Source organism: Mustelus asterias, chromosome 21 (assembly GCF_964213995.1).
Source record: "Mustelus asterias chromosome 21, sMusAst1.hap1.1, whole genome shotgun sequence".
In the NCBI taxonomy this organism is placed as follows: Eukaryota; Metazoa; Chordata; class Chondrichthyes; order Carcharhiniformes; family Triakidae; genus Mustelus; species Mustelus asterias.
The window spans coordinates 2,285,738-2,312,908 of NC_135821.1; the positions used below are offsets into that span (position 1 = coordinate 2,285,738).

The 27,171-nt window shown below is 49.2% G+C and overlaps 1 protein-coding gene across 1 annotated transcript in view; it reads right to left on the minus strand.

Moving 5' to 3' along the window:
* syt3 (synaptotagmin III) overlaps window positions 1-27,171 on the minus strand; it is a 63,955-nt gene that overhangs the window by 25,999 nt on the left and 10,785 nt on the right. Inside the window, exons 2-3 of the mRNA XM_078238371.1 lie at window positions 6,859-7,237; window positions 3,486-4,035 (exon numbers count right to left, since the gene is read on the minus strand). Of these exons, the coding sequence (XP_078094497.1) occupies window positions 3,486-4,035; window positions 6,859-7,237 (929 nt within the window). The remainder of the gene's footprint in view (window positions 1-3,485; window positions 4,036-6,858; window positions 7,238-27,171) is intronic.

The window sequence follows — 27,171 nt, forward strand, 5'->3', positions numbered from 1 at the left end:
GACGCCAATGTCCCAGAAAATTGCAGTTGGCAACCCTATTCGTCCACATCTTTCCGGGAGAGGCCAAAAACTAAAAATCCTAATGTCCCCCGTCCCCCGCCCCATGGTTCGGGCTTGAAAAACTCTTTCCAAGTTACCTCAGATGGGTATTTCTTCTGCCCTAGTCAAAGGCCTGTGTGATATGATGCGAGACCACTTCTTAAATTGAGGCCTACTCAACGCCGTTCTGCCTTGGAGAATTCCAGTTGACTTTGATAAACTTTCCTTCTTAATTTGAGCACTGCTAAATAGCTTGGGAGGTTTTTCTTCTCCACGATGTTGCGAGCAGCAATCTTTAACCCCCTCAGTCTCTGTTCTCCCCTCCCGACCCTCCCTCATGTATTCTCAGCAGCTTCCCACCGCACAGGCTGTGGTAATGTGTATTCCTGATGTGGAGACGCCGGCGTTGGACTGGGGTGGGCACAGTCAGAAGTCTCACAACACCAGGTTAAAGTCCAACAGGTTTATTTGGTAGCACAAGCTTTCGGAGCACTGCTCCTTCATCAGGTGAGTGAAGACTTGGGTTCACAAACAGGGCATACATAGACACAAACTCAATTTACAAGATAATGGTTGGAATGCGAGTCTTTACAGGTAATCAAGTCTTAAAGGTACAGACAATGTGAGTGGAGAGAGGGTTAAGCACAGGTTAAAGAGATGTGTATTGTCTCCAGCCTGGACAGTTAGTGAGATTTTGCAAGCCCAGGCAAGTCGTGGGGGTTACAGATAGTGTGACATGAACCCAAGATCCCGGTTGAGGCCGTCCTCATGTGTGCGGAACTTGGCTATCAGTCTCTGCTCAGCGATTCTGCGTTGTCGTGTGTCGTGAAGGCCACCTTGGAGAATGCTTACCCGAAGATCAGAGGCTGAATGCCCGTGACTGCTGAAGTGTTCCCCGACAGGAAGGGAACACTCCTGCCTGGTGATTGTCGAGTGGTGTTCATTCATCCATTGTCGGAGCGTCTGCATGGTTTTGCCAATGTACCATGCCTCAGGACATCCTTTCCTGCAGCGTATCAGGTAGACAGGTTTTCCCTTCCTGTCGGGGAACACTTCAGCAGTCACGGGCATTCAGCCTCTGATCTTCGGGTAAGCGTTCTCCAAGGCGCCTTCACGACGTACGACAACACAGAATCGCTTTGCAGAGACTAATAGCCAGGTTCCGCACACATGAGGATGGCCCCAACCGGGATCTTGGGTTCATGTCACACTATCTGTAACCCTCACAACTTGCCTGGGCTTGCAAAATCTCACTAACTGTCCTGGCTGGAGACAATACACATCTCTTTAACCTGTGCTTAATGCTCTCTCCACTCACATTGTCTGTACCTTTAAGACTTGATTACTTGTAAAAACTCGCATTCTAACCATTATCTTGTAAATTGAGTCTGTGTCTATGTATGCCCTGTTTATGAACACAACTCCCACTCACCTGATGAAGGAGCGAGACTCCAAAAGCTCGTGCTGCCAAATAAACCTGTTGGACTTTAACCTGGTGTTGTGAGACTTCTTACAATGTGTATTCCTGCAGGCCGAGCAGTTAGCCGAGGCGGCGCAGGATACGGAAAATGGGATCGAGAGATACCTGAGAGGAGGAGAGCAGATTTATTGTTGAGTCACCGACTCCCACTCCTTTTGTCAACTTCACAATCACGATGACTAATGGCTTCTACAGATCGCTCACGTGACAATCACCGAGGTTACCAATTCGATGCATTGAGCAGGGTACCACGGCGGTGGGGGGGGGGAATCCAGCCCCAAGGCACTATTGGACTGCTAATCCAAGGCTGGGCTGAGTGAGATCCAAGTTCAAATCCCACCACAGCCTCTGCGGGATTTGATTTCAGTGAAATAAGTACATTCGCGGCAAAAGCCCTGTGCACTGGAAGCTCTCCAGTGTCCACAAGTCATGCGGCAGAGAGTTGTGCCCTCCTACGGGGTGGGTTTTGTGATCACATTAAGTCTGATTGGGGGACGCAGCGCCATAGAATCCCTACAGTGCTGAAGGAGTCCATTCGGCCCATCGGGTCTGCACTGACTCTCCAACAGAGCATCCCACCCAGGCCCTATCCACTTAACCCTACATATTTACCCCTCTAATCCTCCTAACCTACACATCTTTGGACATTAAGGGGCAATTTAGCATGGCCAACCCACCTAACCTGCACATCTTTGGACACCACCATTGACCATTTTACTGCCTCGGCAAAGCAGGCAGCATAATCAAGGACCCCACGCACCCCGGCCATTCTCTCTTCCACCTTCTGCCGTTGGGAAAACGATACAAAAGTCGAAGATCACGCACCAACCGACTCAAGAACAGCTTCTTCCCTGCTGCTGTCAGACTTTTGAATAGACCAACCTTATATTAAGCTGATCATTCTCTACACCCTAGCTATGACTGTAATACTATATTCTGCACTCTCTCCTTTCTTTCTTTCCTATGTACTCTATGAACAGTATGCTTTGTTTGCATAGCGCAAGAAACAATACTTTTCATTGTATCCCAATACATGTGACAATAATAAGTCAAATCTAAAGGGCAATTTATCACGGCAAATGCACCTAATCAGCACGTCTTTCAGACTGTGGGAGGGAACTGGACCACCCGGAGGAAACCCACGCAGACACGGGGAGAATTTGCAAATTCCACACAGACAGTGACCCGAGACTGGAATTGAAGCCGGGTCCCTGGCGCTGTGAGGCAGCAGTGCTCAGCACTGTGCCACCGTGCCGCCCATCCGGAGGGGTGAGTTCACTGAAAGATGCCCTTCCTGCTGAGACGCCCGCACCTTACGATTCCACAGTCAGGTACTTGCCCAGTCAATGTCCATAATTTCCCCTCCCTCGCGATGCACCCCACCTCAGCATCTCACTGATCAGGGCATCCAGCATTGAGATGGGGAGCCCCACTGAACACTGGCTTTGTTGCTAAACCACCCCCTCCCCACCCCCCCTCCCTCCCGCTCTCCCTATACACCCTGACCTGGCCCCACATTCCCCCATCCCCCCAATTCTGCCATCCCCATCCCCTCCATTCCTGTGCCTGAAACATTGGGGTGGCACTGCGGCACAGTGGGTTAGCACTGCTGCCTCACAGCTCCAGGGATCCGGGTTTGATTCCCGGCTTGGGTCACTGTCTGTGTGGAGTCTGCACGTTCTCCCCGTGTCTGCGTGGGTTTCCTCTGGATGCTCCGGTTTCCTCCCACAGTCCAGAGATGTGTGGGTTAGGTGGATTGGCCATGCTAAATTGCCCCTTAGGATTAGCAGGGTGAATACGTGGTGTTACGGGGATAGATTGTTGTCAGTGTAGGCTCAGAAGGCCGAATGGCCTCCTGCACCGTAGCGATTGTATGTTGGGTATGAGGTGGGGGTGGGGAGATTTGTTCCGATGGGTCCGACCGGACTCGCTCGGTGTTGTTGGGGGAAGAATCAACACAACGTACCGATGTCGCTTCCAAGATGTCTCGCCACATGGGCGTGCCCTCGGACAGGTCGGAGAATTCCAGCAGGTTGTCCAGCACCACCTGCCCGATCAGGTCGTGGCGGGAGAAGCGATCAAAGTCATAGATGCTGAAATGGAGCTTGCGGTTCTGAAGCTCATTGAAGGGCACGTTGAACTGGAAGGTCTCGTTAAAGACCGGGTTCAGCGTCTTGCGATGAACCTTGGTCTGGAACTTCTTCTTGCGGTCGGGGAGGAGGTAAATCTTCACGTAAGGGTCGGAGAACCCGTTGGCGTCTTTAGCCGGCAGGTCGAGGGCCTTCAGGATTTTGACCACCAGTTGCTCTGTGGCGTATGTGTACCTCAGCAGGAAGTTTATCCGCCCACAGTTCACTTTCTGGTGCTTCTTTGCCTCAGCGTCGATGGAGCGCTGTTTGTAGAGTTCCGGTTTGATCTGGCCAATGCTGGTTACTTGCTCCACCTTCTCATCGCTTTGGCTCCCAAAGTCCGGACTGGACAACTGCTGCGGGATTGGCCTCGGGAGTGAGTTGAACCTGGAAGGTAATTGAGACTTCTTAGAATCATAGAACCAAACAGCGCAGAAGAGGCCCTTCAGCCCATCGAGTCTGCACCGCCACATTAGAAATACCCCTGACCTCCTACATAATCTCCTTTACTTGGCCCATAGCCCTGAATGTTATGACGTGCCAAGTGCTCATCCAGGTACTTTTTAAAGGATGTGAGGCATCCCGCCCCCACCACCCTCCCAGGCAGCGCATTCCAGACCCTCACCACCCTCTGGGTAAAAAAGCTTTTCCTCACATACCCCCTTAAACCTCTCCCACCCCTCACCTTGAACCTTACTTTCTCAGAAGAGGAAGGAAATTTGGCATGTCAGCTATGACTCTCACCAACTTCTACAGATGCACCAGAGAAAGCATTCTTTCTGGTTGTATCACAGCTTGGTATGGCTCCTGCTCTGCCCAAGACCGCAAGGAACTACAAAACGTCGTGAATGTAGCCCAATCAATCACACAAATCAGCCTCCCATCCATTGACTCTGTCTACACTTCCCGTTGCCCCGGCAAAGCAGCCAGCATAATTAAAGACCCCACGCACCCCGGACATTCTCTCTTCCACCTTCTTCCTTCAGGAAAAAGATACAAAAGTCTGAGGTCACGTACCAACCGACTCAAGAACAGCTTCTTCCCTGCTGCTGTCAGACTTTTGAATGGACCTACCTTGCATTAAGTTGATCTTTCTCTGCACCCTAGCTATGACTGTAACACTACATTCTGCAGTCTCTCGTTTCCTTCTCTATGAACGGTATGTTTTGTCCGTATATCACGCGAGAAACAATACTTTTCACTGTATGTTAATAATAAATCAAATCAAGTATGTCCCCTTGTGACTGACCCTTCAACTGAGGGGAACAGCTGATCCCTATCCACCCTCTCCATGCCCTTCATAATCTTGAACACCTCAATGAGGTCGCCCCTCAATCTTCTCTGCTCCAATGGAAACAACCCAAGCCTACCCAACCTCTATTCGTAACTTAAATGTTCCATCCCAGGCACATCCTGGTGAATCTCCTCTGCACCCCCTCCAGTGCAACCACATCCTTCCAATCGTGTTTCCCCAGTATTTGATTCACTTTTAGTAACTCCCACAGTGGGGGCTTCTAAGCAGAAACGAGGAAGCCCCAGTCACGGGGGAATTACAGAACAATATCGCTGTTCCTTTTATTGTCATTGGGTCAAACTGCCAGAAGTCCCTCCCTAACAGCACTGCAGGTGTACCTACTGCCAGACAGACTGCAAAGGTTCAGAATCTATTTCCCCAGAGTTGAAATGTCTAATACTAGGGGGCAAGCACTTAAGGTGAAAGGGGGAAAGTTCAAAGGAGATGTGAGGGGCACGTTTTCTTACACAGAGAGTAGTAGGTGTCTGGAACACGTTGCTTGGGGTGATGGTGGAGGTAGTGTCTACTCTCACAAACCCCCTTCAGAATCTTGTACATTTCAATGAGATTGCCCATTGTTCTTTGAAACGCCAGACAATATTGGCCCAAATTGCACAGCCCCTTATCAAAGACCATCCCCCCCTCCCCTCAAGAGTCATAGTCATAGAATCATTCAGCCCAGCAAAGGCCCTTCGGTCCATTGAATCTACACTGACAATTTCTACCACTGAAGTCGCGCTAATCCCATTTTCCTGCGCTTGTCCCATATCCTTGAATGTTATGATATTTCAAGTGCTCATCCAATTATTTTTAAAGGTTGTAAGCTATCCGCCTCTGCTACCTTCCCAGGCAGCGCATTCAAGATTCCCACCACCTGTTGGGCAGCACAGTGGTTAGCACTGCTGCCTCACAGTGCTAGGGACCTGGTTCAATTCCAGCCTTGGGTGGAATTCAATTCCAGCCTCTGTGTGGAGTCTGCACATTCTCCCCGTGTCTGTGTGGGTTTCCTCCGGGTGCTCCGGTTTCCTCCCACAGTCCAAAGATGTGCGGGTTAGGTGGATTGGCCATGCTAAATTGCCCCTTAGTGTCCAAAGATGTGTAGGTTAGGTGGATTGGCCATGCTAAATTGCCCCTTAATGTCCAAAGATGTGTAGGTTAGGTGGATTGGCCATGCTAAATTGCCCCTTAATGTCCAAAGATGTGTAGGTTAGGTGGATTGGCCATGCTAAATTGCCCCTTAGTGTCCAAAGATGTGTAGGTTAGGTGGATTGGCCATGCTAAGTTGCCCCTTAGTGTCCCAAGGTGTGCAGGTTAGGTGGATTGGCCATGCTGAATTAGCCCATGGTGTCAAAACATGTGCAGGTTAGGTGGATTGGCCATGCTAAATTGCCCCTTAGTGTCCAAAGATGTGCAGGTTAGGTGGATTGGCCATGCTAAATTGCCCCTTAGTGTCCAAAGACGTGCAGGTTAGGTGGATTGGCCATGCTAAATTGCCCCTTAGTGTCCAAAGACGTGCAGGTTAGGTGGATTGGCCATGCTAAATTGCCCCTTAGTGTCCAAAGACGTGCAGGTTAGGTGGATTGGCCATGCTAAATTGCCCCTTATTGTCCAAAGATGTGCAGGTTAGGTGGATTGGCCATGCTAAATTGCCCCTTAGTGTCCAAAGACGTGCAGGTTAGGTGGATTGGCCATGCTAAATTGCCCCTTAGTGTCCAAAGATGTGTCGAGTAGGGGGATTAGTAGGGTAAATACATGGGATGATGGGGAGAGGGCCTGGGTGAAATGCTCTGTCAGAGAGTCGGTGCGGACTTGATGGGCCAAATGCACTGTTGGGATTCCATGGCCTTAAAGGAGTAAGTAACACCAATATTAACCCCACCCTCCCCTCTCCCATAACACCCCGTTACATTTCCCACCTTGTGGCTGGTGGTGGGGCAGAGACCTGTTGGTGGGAGTGCGCATTCGGGATGCTGTTTTCTTTACTCCCGGAGCTTGTGTCGACGGGGATGTCGGGGGAGGTCTGGCTCAGCTTGATGCTGGTCTCGGGGTACGACTCCAGGTCCAGGTACGAGCGCTCCGGCATCTCGAGGCCGCAGTCGACCCGCTCGACGGCCAGGTCGGTGAAGTGCGAGTGGTGGTGCAGGTGGTGTAGGTGATGCGAGTCCTTGCGCTGGGGGGTCAGACCTTTGTCCCTCCATGGGATCCAGCACAGCTTCCACGAGACGAATAGCGAGACGCCCAGGAGGACGATGCCGCAGAACGTCACGATGACCGAGAGCAGGCTGACCGATATATCTGCGGCGGGGAGACAACAGGAGGAAACAGCTGTTAGCTACAAACATCAAACCCCCTTGAAGGACGCCGCGACTTTGTCAAAGCACTAAACTCGAAAGCACTGACCACGGCAATCAATACTGCAGCAATCAGCCAATTCAATCAGTGCATCATTATGCGTACAGAATCACCAGACTTTGTGGCCAGAATTCTCCAACCTCATCCTGGACTGGGATTCTCCAGTCCCGCCGCAGTGACCGGAGATGTGTCCGGGCGGCCAAATTCTCCATCCTCGCTGGCACGGCGGGCGAGACCGGAGAATTCCGACCAAAAGAAAGATAATGGAATCAGCGAAAGAGAGAGAAAATAGACACAGGAGTAGGCTACACGGCCTTTCCTGGGAGAGTCAGCAGCCCAACCAAAAGCCCAGAGGACAGCACAGTGGTTAACACTGCTGCCTCACAGCGCCAGGGACCCAGTGTTCGACTCCCGGCTCGGGTCACTGTCTGTGTGGAGTCTGCACGTTCTCCCCGTGTCTGCGTGGGTTTTCTCCGGGTGCTCCGGTTTCCTCCCACAGTCCAAAGATGTGCAGGTTTCATGGATTGGCCATGCTAAGTTGCCCCTTAGTGTCCCAAGTGGTGGATTGGCCATGCTAAATTGCACCTTAGTATCCCAAGTGTCGTAGGCGAGGGGGATTAGCGGGGTAAATGAGTGAGGATTATGGGGATAAAGTGGGGTATGTGGGCCTGGGTGAAATGCTCTGTCAGAGAGTCGGTGCAGAGTCGATGGGCTGAATGGCCTCCTTCTGCACTGGAGAGATTCAATGATCATTGAAACTTGGAAACTAGAAGCAGGAGGAGGCCATTCGGCCCTTCGAGCCTGCTCCGCCATTCATTCTGATCATGGCTGATCATCAAATTCAATATTCTGGTCCCATCTTACCCATATCCCTGAATATCTTTAGCCCCAAGAGCTATATCTTCTTGAAATCACACAATATTTTGGCCTCAACTACTTTCTGTGGTAGTGAATTCCACACATTCACCACCCTCTGGGTGAAGAAATTTCTCCTCAGTCCTAAAAGGTTTACCCCTTATCCTCAAACTGTGACCCCTAGTTCTGGACTCCCCCCACCATCGGGAACATTCATTCTGAATCTACCCTGTCTAATCCTGTTAGAATTTTATACATTTCTATGAGATCCCCTCTCTCTCTTCTAAACTCCAGTGAATATAATCCTAACCGACTTAATCTCTCCTCATATGACAGACCTGCCATCCCAGGAATCAGCCTGGTAAACCTTCGCTGCACTCCCTCTATGGCAAGGACATCCTTCCTCAGATAAGGACACCAAAACTGCACACAATATGTGGCCTTACCAACACCCTGTACAATTGCAATAAAACATCCCTGTTTCTCAAATCCTCTCGCTATGAAGGCCAACATACCATTCACCTTCTTTACTGCCTGCTGTACCTGCGCGCTTACTTTCAGCGACTGATGCACGAGGATACCAAGGTCTCGCTGAGTATCCACCTCTCTCAATTTACATCCATGCAAATAATAATCCACCTTCCTATTTTTGCTACCAAAGTGGATAACCTCACATTTATCCACATTATTCTGCATCTGCCATGCAGATGCCCACACACTCAGCCTGTCCAAATCACGCTGAATCATCTCTGCATCCTCCTCACACACCCTCCCACCCAACTTTGTATCATCTGCAGATTTGAAAATTTAGTTCTCTCTTGCAAATCATTAATATATAATATGAACAGTTGGGGTCTACAGTGCAGAAGGAGGCCATTCAGCCCATCGAGTCTGTACCGACAACAATCCTACTCCCACTACCCCACACATTTACCCCACTAATCCCTCTAACCTACACATCCCAGGATACTAAGGGTCAATTTAGCACGGCCAATCAACCTAACCCGCAGATCTTTCGGACTGTGGGAGGAAACCGGAGCACCCGGAGGAAACCCACGCAGACACGGGGAGAATGTGCAAACTCCACACAGACAGTGACCCGAGCCGGGAATCGAACCCAGGTCCGTGGAGCTGTGAGGCAGCACCGTCTGCCAGCGTGCCGCCCGATCCTAGCACGGATCCTTGCGGTACCCCACTAGTCACTGCCTGCCTGCCAATACCCATTTATGCCAACTCTTGGGAATGCACTGGCCTAGTGGTTTTATCACCTAGACTATTAATCCAGAATCTCAGCGAATGTTCTGGGGACCCGGGTTCGAATCCCACCACGACTGCTGGTGGAATTTGAATTCAATAATAAAAAAATCTGGAATTAAGAATCTACTGATGACCATGAAACCATTGTTGATTGTCATAAAAACCCATCTGGTTCACTAATCTCCCTTTAGGGAAGGAAATCTGCCGTCCTTACCCGATCTGGCCTACATGTGACTCCAGAGCCACAGCAATGTGGTTGACTCTCGACTCCATCCGGTAACTAGGAATGGGCAATAAATTCTGGCCCAGCCAGAGACGCCTATGTCCCAGAAATGAATTTTAAAAAGTATTTGCTTCCTATCTGCGAACCAGCTTTTGATCCATCATCGAAGGAGGTGAGGGTTCAACACCTCTGTGTTTGATTATGAGAGTCTGGCAACTGATCTATGCTCACTGTGCTTGATTGGTTAGGCCTAGGTGTGGATTCAGAGCAAAATATAGCAAGACTATTGAAGTTACTGGGAGCTGAGCTGTAAACATGGGTGCCAACCTTTTGTGACAACAGAGATATTTTAAAACTCTTGCAAAGAAACCTGTTGAACGCTTAGTCGAGCGATCTCTGGGATTGCCCTGGGATAGTGAAAATAACAACAGAGTCCATTCAGGCTATCTTGCTGTGCTGGCCCTTTGAAATTCTATCCAAATTGTTCCATGACTCCTTGATCTTTCCCCACAGCGCTGTAATGTTTTCATTTGATAAGTTGAGCATCATTTTGAAGGTTATGATTAAATCTGCTTCCACTGCACTTCCGAGTCATTCCAGATCATCAAAACTGAAAAACATTCTCCTCAACTACCTCCTTGGGACTTTTCCAACCAGCTTAACAGCAACAAAACCAAAAGAAATTTGCATTTATATAGCATCAATAATGTAATAAAGCTTCGCAAGGTACTTCACAGGAATGGGGTTGAGAAAAAAACGGAGGCGCATAAGGAGATATCTACATAAGATGAAAGCAAATTACTGCGGGTGCTGGAATCTGAAACCAAAACAGAAAATGCTGGAAAATCTCAGCAGGTCTGGCAGCATCTGTTGAGAGAGAAAAGAGCTGACGTTTCGAGTCCCAGATGACCCTTTGTCAAAACCCGTTGTTTGTAGATATCTAAAACTAGGAGTCACGATTTAAAAATAGGGGGTTTGCCAATAATTTAAGTTTATTTATTAGTGTCACAAGTAAGGCTTACATTAACACCGCAATGAAGTTACTGTGAAAATCTCCTAGTCACCACACTCCGGCGCCTGTTCGGGTACATTAAGGGAGAATTTAGCACGGCCAATGCATCCTAACCGGCATGTGTTTCGGACTGTGGGAGGAAACCGGAGCACCCAGAGGAAACCCATGCAGACACGGGGAGAATGTGCAGACTCCACACAGACATTGACCCGAGCCAGGAATTGAACCCGGGTTTCTGGGGCTGTGAGGCAGCAGTGCTAACCACTGTGCCACCGTGCCACCCCAGAGACGGAGATTAGTTTCTCTCAGAGGGTGGTGAATCACTGGAACTCTCTTCCTCAAAAGGTGATGGAAATCTTTGAATATTTTTAAGGCAGAGGGATTTAAAAAAAAATTTTTTCATGGGATGTTGCTGGAAAGGCCAGCATTTGCTGCCTATCCCTAGTTACCCCCTGAACTGAGAATCCCGATTTCAGAGGTCATTTAAGAGTCATCCACATCTCTGTGGGTTTGGAGTCACATGTAGGCCAGACCAGGTAAGGTGAACCAGATGGGTTTTTCTGACAGTTTACAATAATCTCTCCCTCAATGTCAACAAAACGAAAGAGATTGTCATCGACTTCAGGAAGAATAAAGGAGAACATTCCCCTGTCTACATCAACGGGGACGAAGTGGAAAGGGTCGAGAGCTTCAAGTTTTTAGGTGTCCAGATCACCTACAACCTGTCCTGATCCTCCCCATGCCGACATTATAGTTAAGAAAGCCCATCAACGCCTCTATTTGCTCAGAAGACTAAGGAAATTCGGCATGTTAGCTACGACTCTCACCAACCTTTACAGATGCACCATAGAAAGCATTCTTTCTGGTTGTATCACAGCTTGGTATGGCTCCTGCTCTGTCCAAGACCTCAAGAAACTACAAAAGATCATGAATGTAGCCCAGTCCATCACGCAAACCAGCCTCCCATCCGTCGACTCTGTCTACACTTCCTGTTGCCTCGGCAAAGCAGCCAGCATAATTAAAGACCCCACGCACCCCGGACATTCTCTCTTCCACCTTCTTCCATCGGGAAAATGATACAAAAGTCTGAGGTCACGTACCAACCGAATCAAGAACAACTTCTTCCCTGCTGCCTTTTGAATGGACCTCCCTCACTTTAAGTTGATCTTTCTCTACACCCTCGCTATGACAGTAACACTACATTCTGCATTCTCTTGTTTCCTTCTCTATGAACGGTATGCTCTGTCTGTATAGCGCGCAAGAAACAATACTTTTCACTGTATGTTAATACATGTGACAATAATAAAACAAATCAATGGTCATCAGTAGATTCTTAATTCCACATTTTGTTTGAATTCAAATTCAACATGGCTGCCCTGCATTTATTGCCCATCCCTAGTTGCCCCTTGAGAAGGTGGTGGTGAGCTGCCATCTTGAATCGCTGCAGTCCATGTTCTGTGGGTTGACCCACAATGCCGTTAGGGAGGGTATTCCAGGATTTTGACCCAGCGACTGCAAAGGAACAGCTGGGTCAGGATGGTGAGTGGCTTGGAGGGGAACTTGCAAGTGGTGGTGTTCCCATGTATCTGCTGCTCCTTGTCCTTCTAGATGGAAGTGACCGTGGGTTTGGAAGGTGCTGTCTAAGGATCTTTGGTGAATTGCTGCAGTGAATCTTGTAGATAGTATACACTGCTGCTACTGAGGAACCTTATATTGGACTTGGGGTGTGGGTGAGGGTCTGCAGATTAACTGGAATGGTAACTGGCATCCGAGGGGCTAATTATGAGGGGAGATGGGAAAAACTCAGATAACAGCAAACGTACTGCGCCCATTGGAAATCTCAAATAACATCGGAAAGTGTTGGGAATACTCGGCAGAATAACGGAGAGCTCGTATTTCTGATCTCAGCCTTTCGCACAGCTGCAGTGAAGCCCAGCTCCAAGGAGGTACAGCAATCTCACCTTCCAATTTGGCACTTTCAAAACCTCCTGGATTCGACAGTGAGCTTGGACATTGTCCAGGTCCTGCTGTGGAGATGCCGGCGTTGGACTGGGGTGGGCACAGTAAGGAGTTTCACAACACCAGATTAAAGTCCAACAGGTTTATTTGGTAGCACGAGCTTTCGGAGCGCTGCTCCTGAAGGACTGTTGGGACTTTAACCTGGTGTTGTGAGACTTCTTACAGGTCCTGCTGCATTTGGACACTTCAGTGTCTGAGGAGTCACCAACGGTGCTGAACTTTGTGCAATCATCAGCGAACACTTAGAATCATGGAATCCCTACAGTGCAGGAGGAGGCCATCCGGCCCATCGAGCCTCCACAGTGGGTTAGCACTGCTGCCTCACAGCGTCAGGGACCCGGGTTCGATTCCCGGCTTGGGTCACTGTCTGTGTGGAGTCTGCACATTCTCCCCGTGTCCGCGTGGGTTTCCTCCCACATTCTGAAAGACGTGCTGGTTAGGGTGCATTGGCCGTGCAAAATTGCCCTTTTGTGCTCCAAGATGTGTAGGCTGGGGGGATTAGTGGAGTAAATACTTGGGGTTACGGGGAACAGGTCTGGGTGTGATTTCCCCTCAGTGTCAAGGGGATTACGCGGGGTTACAAGGATAGGGCTGGGGTGGGATTATTGTCAGTGCTGACTCGATGGGCTGAATGGCCTCCTTCTGCACTGTAGGGATTCTATGATTCAATGATTCTCACAACAATCCCACCCAGGCCCTATCCCCATAAACCCTGTATTTACCCCGCTAATCCCCCGACACTAAGGGGAAATTTAACATGGCCAACCTAACCTTCTGACCCAATGGTGGAAGGGAGGTGCTTGACAAAAGCAGCTGAAGATGGCTAGGCCTCGGACACTACCCTGAGGGACTCCTGCAGTGATCCTCAGAGTGGTGTTCCAGGCCCAACCACCTTCGACAACCATTCCCACTCCCTTTGCTTTCAGTTCCATGACATCTTTGTTGTTTAATCTTTCTCACCCTCTACCCTACCCTTAACTCTTCCTTTTCTTTCTACCGGCCCACTATTTTTCAAACAATGAAAAGCATCACATTTCACCTCTCTTCAGTTTTGAAGAAGAATCAGACGGACTGTATCTCATAGACGCCTTAGGATCAGTACAGTGCAGAAGGAGGCCATTCAGCCCATCGAATCTGCACCGACAACAATCCCACGCGGGCCCTATCCCTGTGACCCCATGCATTTACCCTAGCTAGTCCCCCTGACACTAAGGGGCAATTTAGCATGGCCAATCCATCTAACCTGCACATCTTTGGACACCAAGAGGCAATTTAGCCCCAATCCACCTAACCTGCACATCTTTGGACACCAAGGGGCAATTTAGCATGGCCAATCCACCTAACCTGCACATCTTTGGATGGTAGGAGGAAACCGGAGCACCCGGAGGAAACCCATGCAGACATGAGGAGAACATGCAGACTCCACACAGACAGTGACCCAAGCCAAGAATTGAATCCAGGTCCCTGATGCTGTGAGGCAGCAGTGCTAACCACCGTGCCGCCCCGATTTAAAAGGCATTTGGACAGATTCATGGATGGGAAGGTTTCGAGGGATATGGGACAAATGCAGGCAAATAGAGGTTTACAGCATGGAAACAGGCTCTTCGGCCCAACTTGTCCATGCCGGCCCTTTTTTTCAAACCGCTAAGCTAGTCCCAATTGCCCGCCTTTGGCCCATATCCCTCTATACCCATCGTACCCAGGTAACTGTCTAAACGCTTTTGAAAAGACAAAATTGTACCCGCCTCTACTACTACCTCTGGCAGCTTGTTCCAGACACTCGCCACCCTCTGTGTGAAAAAATTGCTCCTCTGGACCCTTTTGTGTCTCTCCCCTCTCACCTTAAACCTATGCCCTCTAGTTTTAGATTGGTCGTCATGGACCAGCTTGGGCTGAAAGACCTATCTCCGTGCCATAGATTCTATGATTTTATGAAAGGTTGGGTGGAATTTTACCGGCACATTCGCCTGAGGTTTGTACGATCCTGCCCAAGACCAACAAATAATGGCGTTCTCCGAGCCTCGCCCGCCCCCGGAATCGGGACGGGCGTGCCAGCAAAATTCTGGCTGTTAACTCTGTTTAGAAACATAGAAACTAGAAGCAGGAGTAGGCCATTCGGCCCTTCGAGCCTGCTCAACCATTCATTTTGATCATGGCTGATCATCAATTTCATTATCCTGATCCCCCCCTTCCCCCCCATATCCCTTGATCCCTTTTGCCCCAAGAGCTATATCTAATTCCTTCTCGAAATCACAAAATGTTTTGGCCTCAACTACTTTCTGTGGTAGTGAATTCCCACTCTCTGGGTGAAGAAATTTCTCCTCACCTCAGTTCTAAGAGTTTTACCCCTTATCCTCAAACTATGACCCCTAGTTCTGGACTCCCCACACATTCTTTCTGAATCCACCCTGTCTAATCCTCTTCGCATTTTATTTCTCTCTCCACAGATTCAGTCAAACCTGCTGAGGTCTTGCAGCACTTTCTGTTGTTATTGTACCGAGCCAAGATGCCTCCCCTTGCCTTTAGGAAGCTGATGGTGGTCTGATTGAGATGTTTGATGTGAGGCTTGTTCCCCACCTTGTCCTTCACACAGTGCAGCGGCTGGTATTCAGACAGTGCCCCTGGGAGTACGGTCCAATTCGAGTTTTCACAAGAGCATTATCTGAAGACCGCAGGGCTCTGGGCAAAAAGGCTTGGGGGGGAGTGAGAAGAGGCGAGTTGCTCTTGCGGGGAGCCATCACAGATGTGATGGGCCGAAGAGCCTCCTCCTGTGCTACAACCATTCCAGAACGATCCCAGCTCCTTCACACGTGGCCGAGATCTTCCATTGCTGGGTAGCACTCAGAATAATTTGATTTGAGTTATTATTGTCACATATATTAGTTTACGATGCAAAGTATTGTTTCTTGCGAGCTATACAGGCAAAGCATACCGTTCATAGAGAAGGAAAGGAGAGGGTGCAGAATGTAGCGTTACAGTCATAGCTAGGGTGTAGAGAAAGATCAACTTAGTGCAAGGTAAGTCCATTCAAAAGTCTGACAGCAGCAGGGAAGAAGCTGTCCTTGAGTTGGTTGATATGTGATCTCAGACTTTTGTATCTTTTTCCTGATGGAAGAAGGTGGAAGAGAGAATGTCCGGGGTGCGTGGGGTCCTTGATTATGCTGGCTGCTTTGCCGAGGCAGCGGGAAGTGTAGGCAGAGTCAACGACTCATTCTGCACTTCTGAAGCTCGACCAGTAACAGAGGTGGATTCTCAGGCTCTCGGCTACAGTACAGGAACCAGGCACAGAGAGGGAGTCATGTTTGCCTGCTCAGAACCCGTATCCTGAACTCTGTGAGGTAGGTCACCTTCTTCAGGGCTGTCAGGTTCCATATGTAGTGTTACGGTGACACTCACACTTGAGAAGCAAGGGGATTTTCACAGTAAATTCATTGCAGTGTTAATGTAAGACTACTTGTGACTAATAAATAAACAAACAAACAAGTTCAAGAGGGTTGCGTCGCTTCAGATAGATTTGTTCAATTGCTCGGTAATTATTATTTTTTAACCACCCAGTCCTCTTTTGTATCTTTTTCCCAACGGAAGAAGGTGGAAGAGAGAATGTCTAGGGTGCGCGGGGTCTTGAACTATGCTGGCTGCTTTTCCTGATGTGGGAATGCCAGCGTTGGACTGGGGTAAACACAGTAAGGAGTCTAACAACACCAGGTTAAAGCTACCAAATAAACCTGTTAGACTTTAACCTGGTGTTGTTAAACTTCTTACTGTGTTTACCCCAGTCCAACGCCGGCATCTCCACAACATGACTACCATCGACACTGCAAACTGCCGGCTGCAAGTGGAGAGGATCTCCAAGAGGATCCATCTGACGAAGGAGCAGCGTTCCAAAAGCTAGTGGCGTTTGCTACCAAATAAACCTGTTGGACTTTAACCTGGTGTTGTTAGACTCCTTACTGTGCTTTTCCTGAGACAGCAGGAAGTGTAGACAGCACCAAAGGGTGGCGTCCAAAGATGTGTAGATGTGTAGGTGGATTGGCCATGCTTAATTGCCTCTTAATGTCCGAAGATGTGTAGATTAGGAGGACTAGCAGGGTGAATATGTGAGGTTACGGGGATAGGGCCTGGGTGAGTGTAATAACTCCACGGAGGCGAAAGTCCCGTCACCAAGTTACTTTATTTACACCATACATCTGTACACAGCCAGCTCTCCAGTTTCTCCCTGCTGAATGCAGGCTGAGAGTCTGACACACCTGCTTTAAATAGGGAGCATGAGGCTCCCTGATTTAACCATCAAATAGGACTCATCAGGTATCTCTTTTAAGGTAGCAACAAATTAAACTAACTCAAATTAACTTAGGACTTATCAGGTATCTCTTTTGCATACCAACCAAATAAACTAACTCAAATTAACTTAGGGAGGACTCATCAGGTAGTTCATACTCTGGCAAGCCAACCTCATTGGCCTGGCTGAAGTCATCATAGTGGAATGCCCTGTTGAAGAGTTGGTGTGGAAAGTGTAGACAGGGTCAATGGGTGGTGTCCAAAGATGTGCAGGTAGGTGGATTGGCCATGCTAAATTGCCCCTTAATGTCCCAAGATGTGTAGGTTAGGAGGATTGGCCATGCTAAATTGCCCCTTAATGTCCCAAGATGTGTAGGTTAGGAGGATTGGCCATGCTAAATTGCGAGAAGTGTAGACAGAGTCAATGGGTCCAATCCGAGCCTTTGAAGGCCCTTCCAACTTTCTCTAATCCTTCCCCAAGCAAATAAGACAGGCATCAGTGATGCGCTATCAATAAGGCGAAAGACTACCGATATGCCAATATAAGTGTAGGCTTTTATTCACAACAGAATCAGGAGCAGATCCCAACAATTAACCGACCTGGACTGAACAAGGGGGAGGAGACAGCCACCTTTATACTAGGTGCTGAGGGGAGGAACCAAACTGGAAGGGGATGTGTCCAGGTATGACAAACACACACAACGGTGGTCCATATAGGACAAAGGCACAACTGAGGTCCACCACAATCAGTAACTTACTGCTCGGAACCAGCTAGTTCTGGACTTTATGTAGCCCTTTATGTTGTACAGACTCAGACAGAGTCGCTGAGCGATTGGCCACTACAAGTGGCGGGGAGGCCTTCTGTTTGCAAAGTGGTTACAGTATTTGCTCAATAATAAATAACCTATAAACTGATAAATAATCTTCATAAGCTGCTAGGCCGTGTAATGAAGCCTAATTCAGTAATTGAAACGTTCGTTTGGTTTCCTGAGCAGGCTCGCTGCTAAATAATGCATTTGCATCGCGATTGAGCTAATGAATAATACATTGGAGCACACACCTTCAGTGCAGCAGCAATCTGAGTTGTTGCTGTGGTTAGTACTGTCCAATATAGGAGCTGGTGGTCAGTAAACCCAAGAATTGTATCATAAGACCATAAGATATAGGAGCAGAATTAGGCCATTCAGCCCATCGAGTCTGCTCCGCCATTCTATCACGGCTGATACATTTCTCAACCCCATTCTCCCGCCTTTTCCCCATAACCTTTGATCCCCTTACCATAAGAGGGGATGGCCGAGTGGTATTATCGCCAGAATCCCGACAGTGCAGAAGGAGGCCATTCGGCCCATCGAGTCTGCACCGGCCACAACCCTACCCAACCCTCTTTGCCACGTATTTACCCTAGCTAGTCCCCCTAACACTAAGGGGCAATATAGCATGGCCAATCAACGTAACTCACACATCTTTGGACTTTGGAAGGAAACCCACGCAGACCTGGGGAGAATTTGCAAACTCCACACAGACAGTGACTCAAGCCGGGGATCGAACCTGGGGCCCTAGCGCTGTGAGACAGCAATGCTAACCACTGTGCCACTGTGCTGCCCAGTGTTAAGTGACAATCAGATCAGCCATGACATTATCAAATGGTGGAGGGGCTGAATGGCCTGTTCCTGCTCTTAACCCTTACCATCCCAAGCCCCAAACTCTTCGTCTCGAGACCGGAGACGGCGTCAATGTTTAAAGTTAATAGGCAGTGAACTTGCCTCCGAGCGAGGTTTGATTCCCCTTCCCAGCACCCATTGAGCACAAGTTCCTGTTCAGTTTTAAAGTTAAAGTTTATTTACTAATGTCACAAGTAGGCTTACATTAACACTGCAATGAAGTCACTGTGAAATTCCCCTAGTCGCCACACTCCGGCACCTGTTCGGGTACACTGAGGGAGAATTTAGCACGGCCAATGCATCTAACCAGCACGTCTTTCACACTGTGGGAGAAATCCAGAACACCCAAAGGAAACAGGTTCCGGGGTGGAGAAAATCAGGCATTGGGATGTGCGGGGGTTGAGGGGGGTGCGGGTGGGAGTTGGTGGGTTGGGGGAAGTGGAGATGGTTTTCCCCGGGTCTTTTTTTATTCCTGAGCTCACTGAGGTGGAACTGGAGACAGTGAACGGTGACTGACCGTCTCTGTACCCGGGCCGAGAGGTTAAGAGGCTCAGGTCGAGGGGAAATTGTCCACATGACGAACGGTTGAGGATTCTGGGTGTGTACTCGTTGGAGTTTAGAAGGATGAGGTGGGATCTTATTGAAACTTAGAGGATACTGCGAGGTCTGGATAGAGTGGACGTGGAGAGGATGTTTCCACTGGTCGGAAAAACTAGAACGAGAGGGCACAACCTCAGGTTAAAGGGACGATCCTTTAAAACAGAGATGAGGAGGAATTTCTTCAGCCAGAGAGTGGTGAATCTGTGGAACTCTTTGCCGCAGAAGGCTGTGGAGGCCGGGTCATTGAGTGTCTTTAAGACAGAGATAGATAGGTTCTTGATTAATAAGGGGATATGGGGTTATGGGGAAAAGGCAGGACAATGGGGATAGGATCTACAAATATTTGGATAGACAGGGACTTATTAGGGAGAGTCAACATGGCTTTGTGCGTGGTAGGTCATGTTTGACCAATCTATTAGAGTTTTTCGAGGAGGTTACCAGGAAAGTGGATGAAGGGAAGGCGGTGGATGTTGTCTACCTGGATTTCAGCAAGGCCTTTGACAAGGTCCCTCATGGGAGGTTAGTTAGGAAGGTTCAGTCGCTGGGTATACATGGGGAGGTAGTAAATTGGATAAGACACTGGCTCAATGGAAGAAGCCAGAGAGTGGTTGTGGAGGATTGCTTCTCTGAGTGGAGGCCTGTGACTAGTGGTGTGCCGCAGGGATCGGTGTTGGGTCCATTGTTGTTTGTCATCTATATCAATGATCTGGATGATAATGTGGTCAATTGGATCAGCAAGTTTGCTGATGATACAAAGATTGGAGGTGTAGTGGACAGTGAGGAAGGTTTTCAAAGCTTGCAGAGGGATTTGGACCAACTAGAATAATGGGCTGAAAAATAGCAAATGGAATTTAACGCAGACAAGTGTGAGATATTGCACTTTGGAAGGACAAACCAAAGAAGAACGTACAGGGTAAATGGTAGGACTCTGAAGAGTGCAGTTGAACAGAGGGATCTGGGAATACAGGTACAGAGTTCCCTAAAAGTGACGTCACAGGTGGATAGGGTCGTAAAGAGTGCCTTTGGTACATTGGCCTTTATAAATCGGAGTATCGAGTATAAAAGTTGGAGTGTTATGGTAAGGTTATATAAGGCATTGGTGAGGTCGAATTTGGAGTACTGTGTACAGTTTTGGTCACCTAGTTACAGGAAGGACGTAAATAAGATTGAAAGCGTGCAGAGAAGGTTCACAAGGATGTTGCCGGGACTTGAGAAGCTGAGTTACAGAGAGAGATTGAATAGGTTGGGACTTTATTCCCTGGAGCGTAGAAGATTGAGGGGAGATTTGATAGAGGTGTATAAGATTTTGATGGGTATAGATAGAGTGAATGCAAGCAGGCTTTTTCCGCTGAGGCTAGGGGAGAAAAAAACCAGAGGGCATGGGTTAAGGGTGAAAGGAGAAAAGTTTAAAGGGAATATTAGGGGGGGCTTCTTCACGCAGAGAGTGGTGGGAGTGTGGAATGAGCTGCCGGATAAAGTGGTAAATGCGGGGTCACTTTTAACATTTAAGAAAAACTTGGACGGGTTCATGGATGAGAGGGGTGTGGAGGGATATGGTCCAAGTGCAGGTCAGTGGGACTAGGCATAAAATGGTTCGGCACAGACAAGAAGGGCCAAAAGGCCTGTTTCTGAGCTGTAATTTTCTATGGTTCTATGGTTCTAAAAATATCAGCTATGATTGAATGGCGGAGCAGACTCGATGGGCCGAGTGGCCTCATTCTGTTCCGATATCTTATGGAAATGTCTTGTGTCGTAATTACAGTGAGTGGTCCATGCAGGCATAACCTGCTTGTTTGCACAGGGTGTAATGGCGCCTTGATTAACAGCGGAGGAAGCCACAGGGGACCTCCCAGCCTCATCGATTTGACAGCCTGGCGCTCACATGCGGTTTCCGAGAGGGATTAGCTGACTGCCTTGGGGGACCTTGAGAACCGCGAGGCAACGGAGTGTTTTGGCTGTCAGTGGCAGAGCGAGCTGGCTCCATATCGATGTGAGGCTGAGTGTGTGCAAGCTCCACACTGCATTACACAGCATCGATATTCTGCTAAATCTATTTGCCAATACAATCATGCCGTGCTAAAAATAAACCAGGGTTACTGTCGGTCGGTACGGAGACTGGGATTCAGGATGATGGATGTCAGTCTCCGAGAGTGCCGGAGGGACACATCCCGCTGGAATTTTACCGCCCCGCCCGCCACGGAAATCGGAGCGGGCGAGGGCCGGAGCATGGGAAGGCCCGCTGACCTCAGGCGGGATGTTACGGTTGCGGGATGAGCCAGGCCGTGAAATTCAGCCCATCTAGTTAATGCTGATAAGAAGATGGAGAGAGAGAGAGAGACTCTGCATTTCGATAGCACCGTTCCCGGATGCCTCCCAGCCACTGAACGCTCTCTGAGGCATCACCACCCCCCCCCCCCACCACCCCCCCCCCACCCCCCCCCCACCCCCCCCCCACCCCCCCCCCACCCCCCCACCCCACCCCCCCCCCCCACCCCCCCCCCCCCCCCCACCCCCCCCCCCCCCCCCACCCCCACCCCCCCCCCCCGCTGTCTGAACCGGCGGGGGGGCGGCAGCCCGGTCACGCACAGCAAGATCCCACAAACAGCGATGTGACCAGTTCCCTGCCGGAGTCGGGAGGGAGGGGGGTGTTAAATATTGGCCCAGAGACACTGGGCGAGGGGAGAGCTGAGCAAGTTTGCTCCTTCTGGTGGGAAGGGGATCACATGGGGCAAGGGGTGGGGGCTGGAGTGAGTCCCTGGGCTGAGGGCAGAACAGAAAACCTTCCCACATTGGCATGGGTTTCCACCGGGAGGGAGGGAGGGATTTCCTGCTCCTGGTTTCGAGGGTGGAGGATGGGGAGGAGGGTTTTCGGGGGGGGGGGGCGGAGGCAGAGAATCCCGCTGGAGACCTGTCCAAGACTACTTCTACGCCGTCAGGATTTGTCTGGGCATGATCCTGTTTTCACATCGCCCCCCCCCCCACCCCCCCCCCCACCCACCTCCTCCCCAGGGGCTATACAGACCAGCGGGGAACACAGCTGTACATAGCCCCTGAGGGGAAGAGGGGGTTTCAGGGTCATGCCCAGACAAGTATCCCCACACTGCCCCCCCGGCACTTCCCCCCCAAGACTGCCCCAGGTACTGACCCCTGGCGCTGACCCTGCACCTTGGCTCTGTCCCCCCAGCAGCCCCCCATGACACTGCTCTCTGGCACTGCCCTCGCTCAATTATAGCCTGTCCCGCCAGTGTGGCATTGTGAGACACGCCCTTTAATTTTTTTTTTGCAGGTTAGAGTGCAGAAGGAAGCCATTCGGTCCACCAAGCCTGCACCAACGCTACCGACAACAATCCCACTCAGGCCCTATCCCCGTAATCTTGTGCATTTATCCCACTAATCTACATATATATCTTTGGACATTAGCCAATTTAGCTTGGCCAATCCACCTAATCTGCACATTTTTGCACACTAAGGGGCAATTTAGCATGGCCAATCCACCTAACCTGCACATCTTTGGACATTGAGGGGCAATTTAGCATGGCCAATTCACCTAACCTGCACACCTTTGGACACTCGGGGCAGTTTAGCATGGCCAAGCCATCTAACTTGCACATCTTTGGATACTAAGGGGCAATTTAGCATGGCCAATCCACCTAACCTGCACATCATTGGACACTAAGGGACAATTTAGCATGGCCAATCCACCTAACTTGCACATCTTTGGAGGGTGGGAGGAAACCCACGAAGATATGGAGAGAATGTGCAAACTCCACACAGACAGTCACCAAGATGGGAATTGAACCCGGATCCCTGGCGCCATGCTAACCACTGTGCCACCGTGCCACCCCGTCACTCACTGGCAGTGAAGGAACGACTAATATGTTTCCGAATCAGGATGGCGATTGGCTTGGAAGGGGACCGTCCAGGTGGTGATGTTCCCCTGTGTCTGCTGCTCTTATCTTTCTAGATGGTCGAGGTGGTGGGTTTGGAAGGTGTTGTTGAAGCAATTACAAGTTGTGTGGGTGGCAGGCTGGGTGGAGAGGAGTGTCTGATGCTGCCCAGTGCTGTTTCAGTATTCAGATGGAGAGGCAAGGATTAATGAAACTGTTCACCGCCTGAAAGGGTGGTGAAGACGGGAACCCTCGCAATGTTTAAGAAGCATTTAGATGAGTGCTTGAGCACACAAGGATACAGACCAAGTGCTGAAAAATTGAAATAGAATAGAATGAAGAAGAACAAAGAATGGTACAGCACAGGAACAGGCCCTTCGGCCCATCAAGCCTGCGCCAACACATGACACCTTTCTAAACTATGGACCCTTTGCCTCTACGAAGTCTGTATCCCTTTTTGATTTGATCTGATTTATTATTGTCACATGTATTAGCATTCAGTGAGCAGTATTGGTTGGAAGAGAGAATGTCCGGGATGCGTGGGGTCCTTGATTATACTGGCTGCTTTGCCGAGGCAGCGGGAAGTGTAGACAGAGTCAATGGATAGGAGGTTGGTTTGTGTGATGGACTGGGCTACATTCACAATCTTCTACTCCCTGCCTATCCATGTATCTGTCAAGATGCCTCTTAAACGTTGCTGTTGTATCTGTTTCTACCACCCCCTCTGACAGCGCATTCCAGGCACTTACCACCCTTTGTGCAAAAACCCTGCCTCTCACATCTCCTTTAAACTTTCCCCCTTTTACCTTCAGCCTCTGTCCCCTAGTAACAGACATTTCTATCCAGGGAAAAGGTCTCCAACTGTCCATCCTATCCGTGACTCCCATCATTTTATAAACTTCCATCAGGTCTCCCCTCAGCCTCCGTCGTTCAAGTGAAAACAAACCAAGTTTCTCCAATCTCTCCTCATAGCTAATACCCTCCAAACCAGGCAACATCCCGGTAAACCTTTTCTGTACCCTCTCCAAAGCCTCCACATCCTTCTGGTAGTGTGGTGACCAGAACTGTACACAGTATTCCAAACATGGCCTAACTAAAGTCCTAGGCAGTTGAAACAAGACGTGCCAATTTTTATAATCTACGCCCCCAACTGATGGAGGCAAGCATTCCATACGCCTTCTTGACCACCTTATCCATGTGTGGTGCCACTTTCAGGGGACTGTGTACCAGTACGCCAAGATCCTTAGGTTTTGACAATGGTTTCGCGATCACCATTAGGCTGAGTCACAGAGTCATAGAGGTTTACAGCATGGAAACAGGCCCTTTGGCCCAACTTGTCCATGCTGCCCTTTTTTTTAAAACCCCTAAGCTAGTCCCAATTGCCCACGTTTAGCCCAGATCCCTCTATACCCATCTTACCCATGTAACTGTCTAAACGCTTTTTAAAAGACAAAATTGAACCCGCCTCTACTACTACCTCTGGCAGCTTGTTCCAGACACTCACCACCCTCTGTGTGAAAAAATTGCCCCTCTGGACACTTTTGTATCTCTCCCCTCTCACCTTAAACCTAAGCTCTCTAGTTTTAGACTCCCCTACCTTTGGGAAAAGATATTGACTATCTACCTTGTCTATACCCCTCATTATTTTATAGACATCTAAAAGATCACCCCTCAGCCTTCTACACGCCAGAGAAAAAATTCCCAGTATATCCAGCCTCTCCTTATAACTCAAACCATCAAGTCCCGGTAGCATCCCAGTAAATCTCTTCTGCACTCTTTCTAGTTTAATAATATCCTTTCTATAATAGGGTGACCAGGACTGTACACAGTATTCCAAGTGTGGCCTTACCAATGTCTTGTACAATTTCAACAAGACGTCCCAACTCCTGTATTCAATGTTCTGACCAATGAAACCAAGCATGCCGAATGCCTCCTTCACCACTCTGTCCACCTGTGACTCCACTTTCAAGGAGCTGTGAACCTGTACCCCTAGATCTCTTTGTTCTGTAACTCTCCCCTACGTCCTACCGTTAACTGAGTAAGTCCTGCCCTGGTTCAATCTACCAAAATGCATCACCTCGCATTTGTCTAAATTAAACTCCACCTGCCATTCGTCAGCCCACTGGCCCAATTGGTCAATTTAATTCCAGATTTTTATTGAATTCGGATTTCACCATCTGGCATGGTGGGATTCGAACCCGGATCCCCCAGAGAATTTACTCTGAGTCTCTGGATTACTAGTCCAGTGAAAATGCCACCAGGTCACTGCCTCTCTCACCAGAATTCCTGTGAGTTCATGGTGAATTGCAAGGGGTGGGAGGGTAGGGGGTGGACGCTGCACATCGCAGAGAATAGCCAATCGAAAAGCGTTGGCCTGTCGAGGCTCCATCACATGACTTGATCACGGAGCGGACTTGCAGAGGGGTAATCGCCAACGCTGTGGAAACCGCGGCCTGGGGAGACAGTGGGGCCGCTTCTGGCATTCACAGATGGTAGGCAATAGATGATGATACGGCAATGCCGGCATTGGACCGGGGCGGGCACAGTAAGAAGTCTCACAGCACCAAAGTTTAAAGGTTTATTTATTGTCACAAGTAAGGCTTACATTAACACTGCAATGAAGTTACTGTGAAAATCCCCTGCTTGCCACACCCCGGCGCCTGTTCGGGTAACACTGAGAGAGAATTTAGCACGGCCAATGCACCTAATCAGAACATCTTTCGGACTGTGGGAGGAAACCGGAGGAAACCCACGCAGACACGGGGAGAAAGTGCAAACTCCGCACAGACAGTGACCCAAGGCTGGAATCGAACCCGGGTCCCTGGCGCTGTGAGGCAGCAGTGCTAACCACCGTGCCGCCCGTAAAGTCCAAGGTTAAAGTCCAACAGGTTCATTTGGTATCATGAGCTTTCTGAGCGCTGCTCCTTCATCAGGTGAGTGGGCGATAGATGCCAGGACAGACACAATGGACTGAAGGGCGTCTTTCTGTGCTGTAAATCTCTGCGAGGCGTTTAAACAAGTGGGAGACTAACAATCCGACGTGAAAACCTCTCTTTTTAACACCTGGATTTATCTAGATAACTTTTTCCTTTAATTAAGTCTCTGCCAAACGACAGAATAACAATTAAAAGGCTGCACTGTCTCACTCAATTGATTACCCTGTAGAATACTGTTTAATGAAGGATTAGGTGGATATTTAAATGCATTATCAAACACACATTATTACTGGATAAGTATGCACTGGGTGCCCAGCAGAGAACCATGACCCCTCCCTCCCTAAGGCTAACTTTCCTCCCACAGTCCAAAAGATGTGCTGGTTAGGGTGCATTGGCCGTGCTAAATTCTCCCTCAGTGTACCCGAACAGGCGCCGGAGTGTGACAACTGGGGGGATTTTCACAGTAACGTCATTGCCGTGTTAATTAAGCCTACTTGTGATACCAATAGATAAATAAAATTCATGAACTTTAAACTTAACCAGCCGGATTCACGAACAAAATCCAAACTGTCTGTTTCGACAAAAGCAATATCCTGCGGAACATAGAACATAGAACATTACAGCGCAGAACAGGCCCTTCGGCCCACGATGTTGCACCGACCAGTTAAAAAAAAAAACTGTGACCCTCCAACCTAAACCAATTTCTTTTCGTCCATGAACCTATCTACGGATCTCTTAAACGCCCCCAAACTAGGCGCATTTACAACTGATGCTGGCAGGGCATTCCAATCCCTCACCACCCTCTGGGTAAAGAACCTACCCCTGACATCGGTTCTATAACTACCCCCCCTCAATTTAAAGCCATGCCCCCTCGTGCTGGATTTCTCCATCAGAGGAAAAAGGCTATCACTATCCACCCTATCTAAACCTCTAATCATCTTATATGTTTCAATAAGATCCCCTCTTAGCCGCCGCCTTTCCAGCGAAAACAATCCCAAATCCCTCAGCCTCTCCTCATAGGATCTCCCCTCCATACCAGGCAACATCCTGGTAAACCTCCTCTGCACCCTCTCCAAAGCCTCCACATCCTTCCTGTAATGTGGGGACCAGAACTGCACACAGTACTCCAAGTGCGGCCGCACCAGAGTT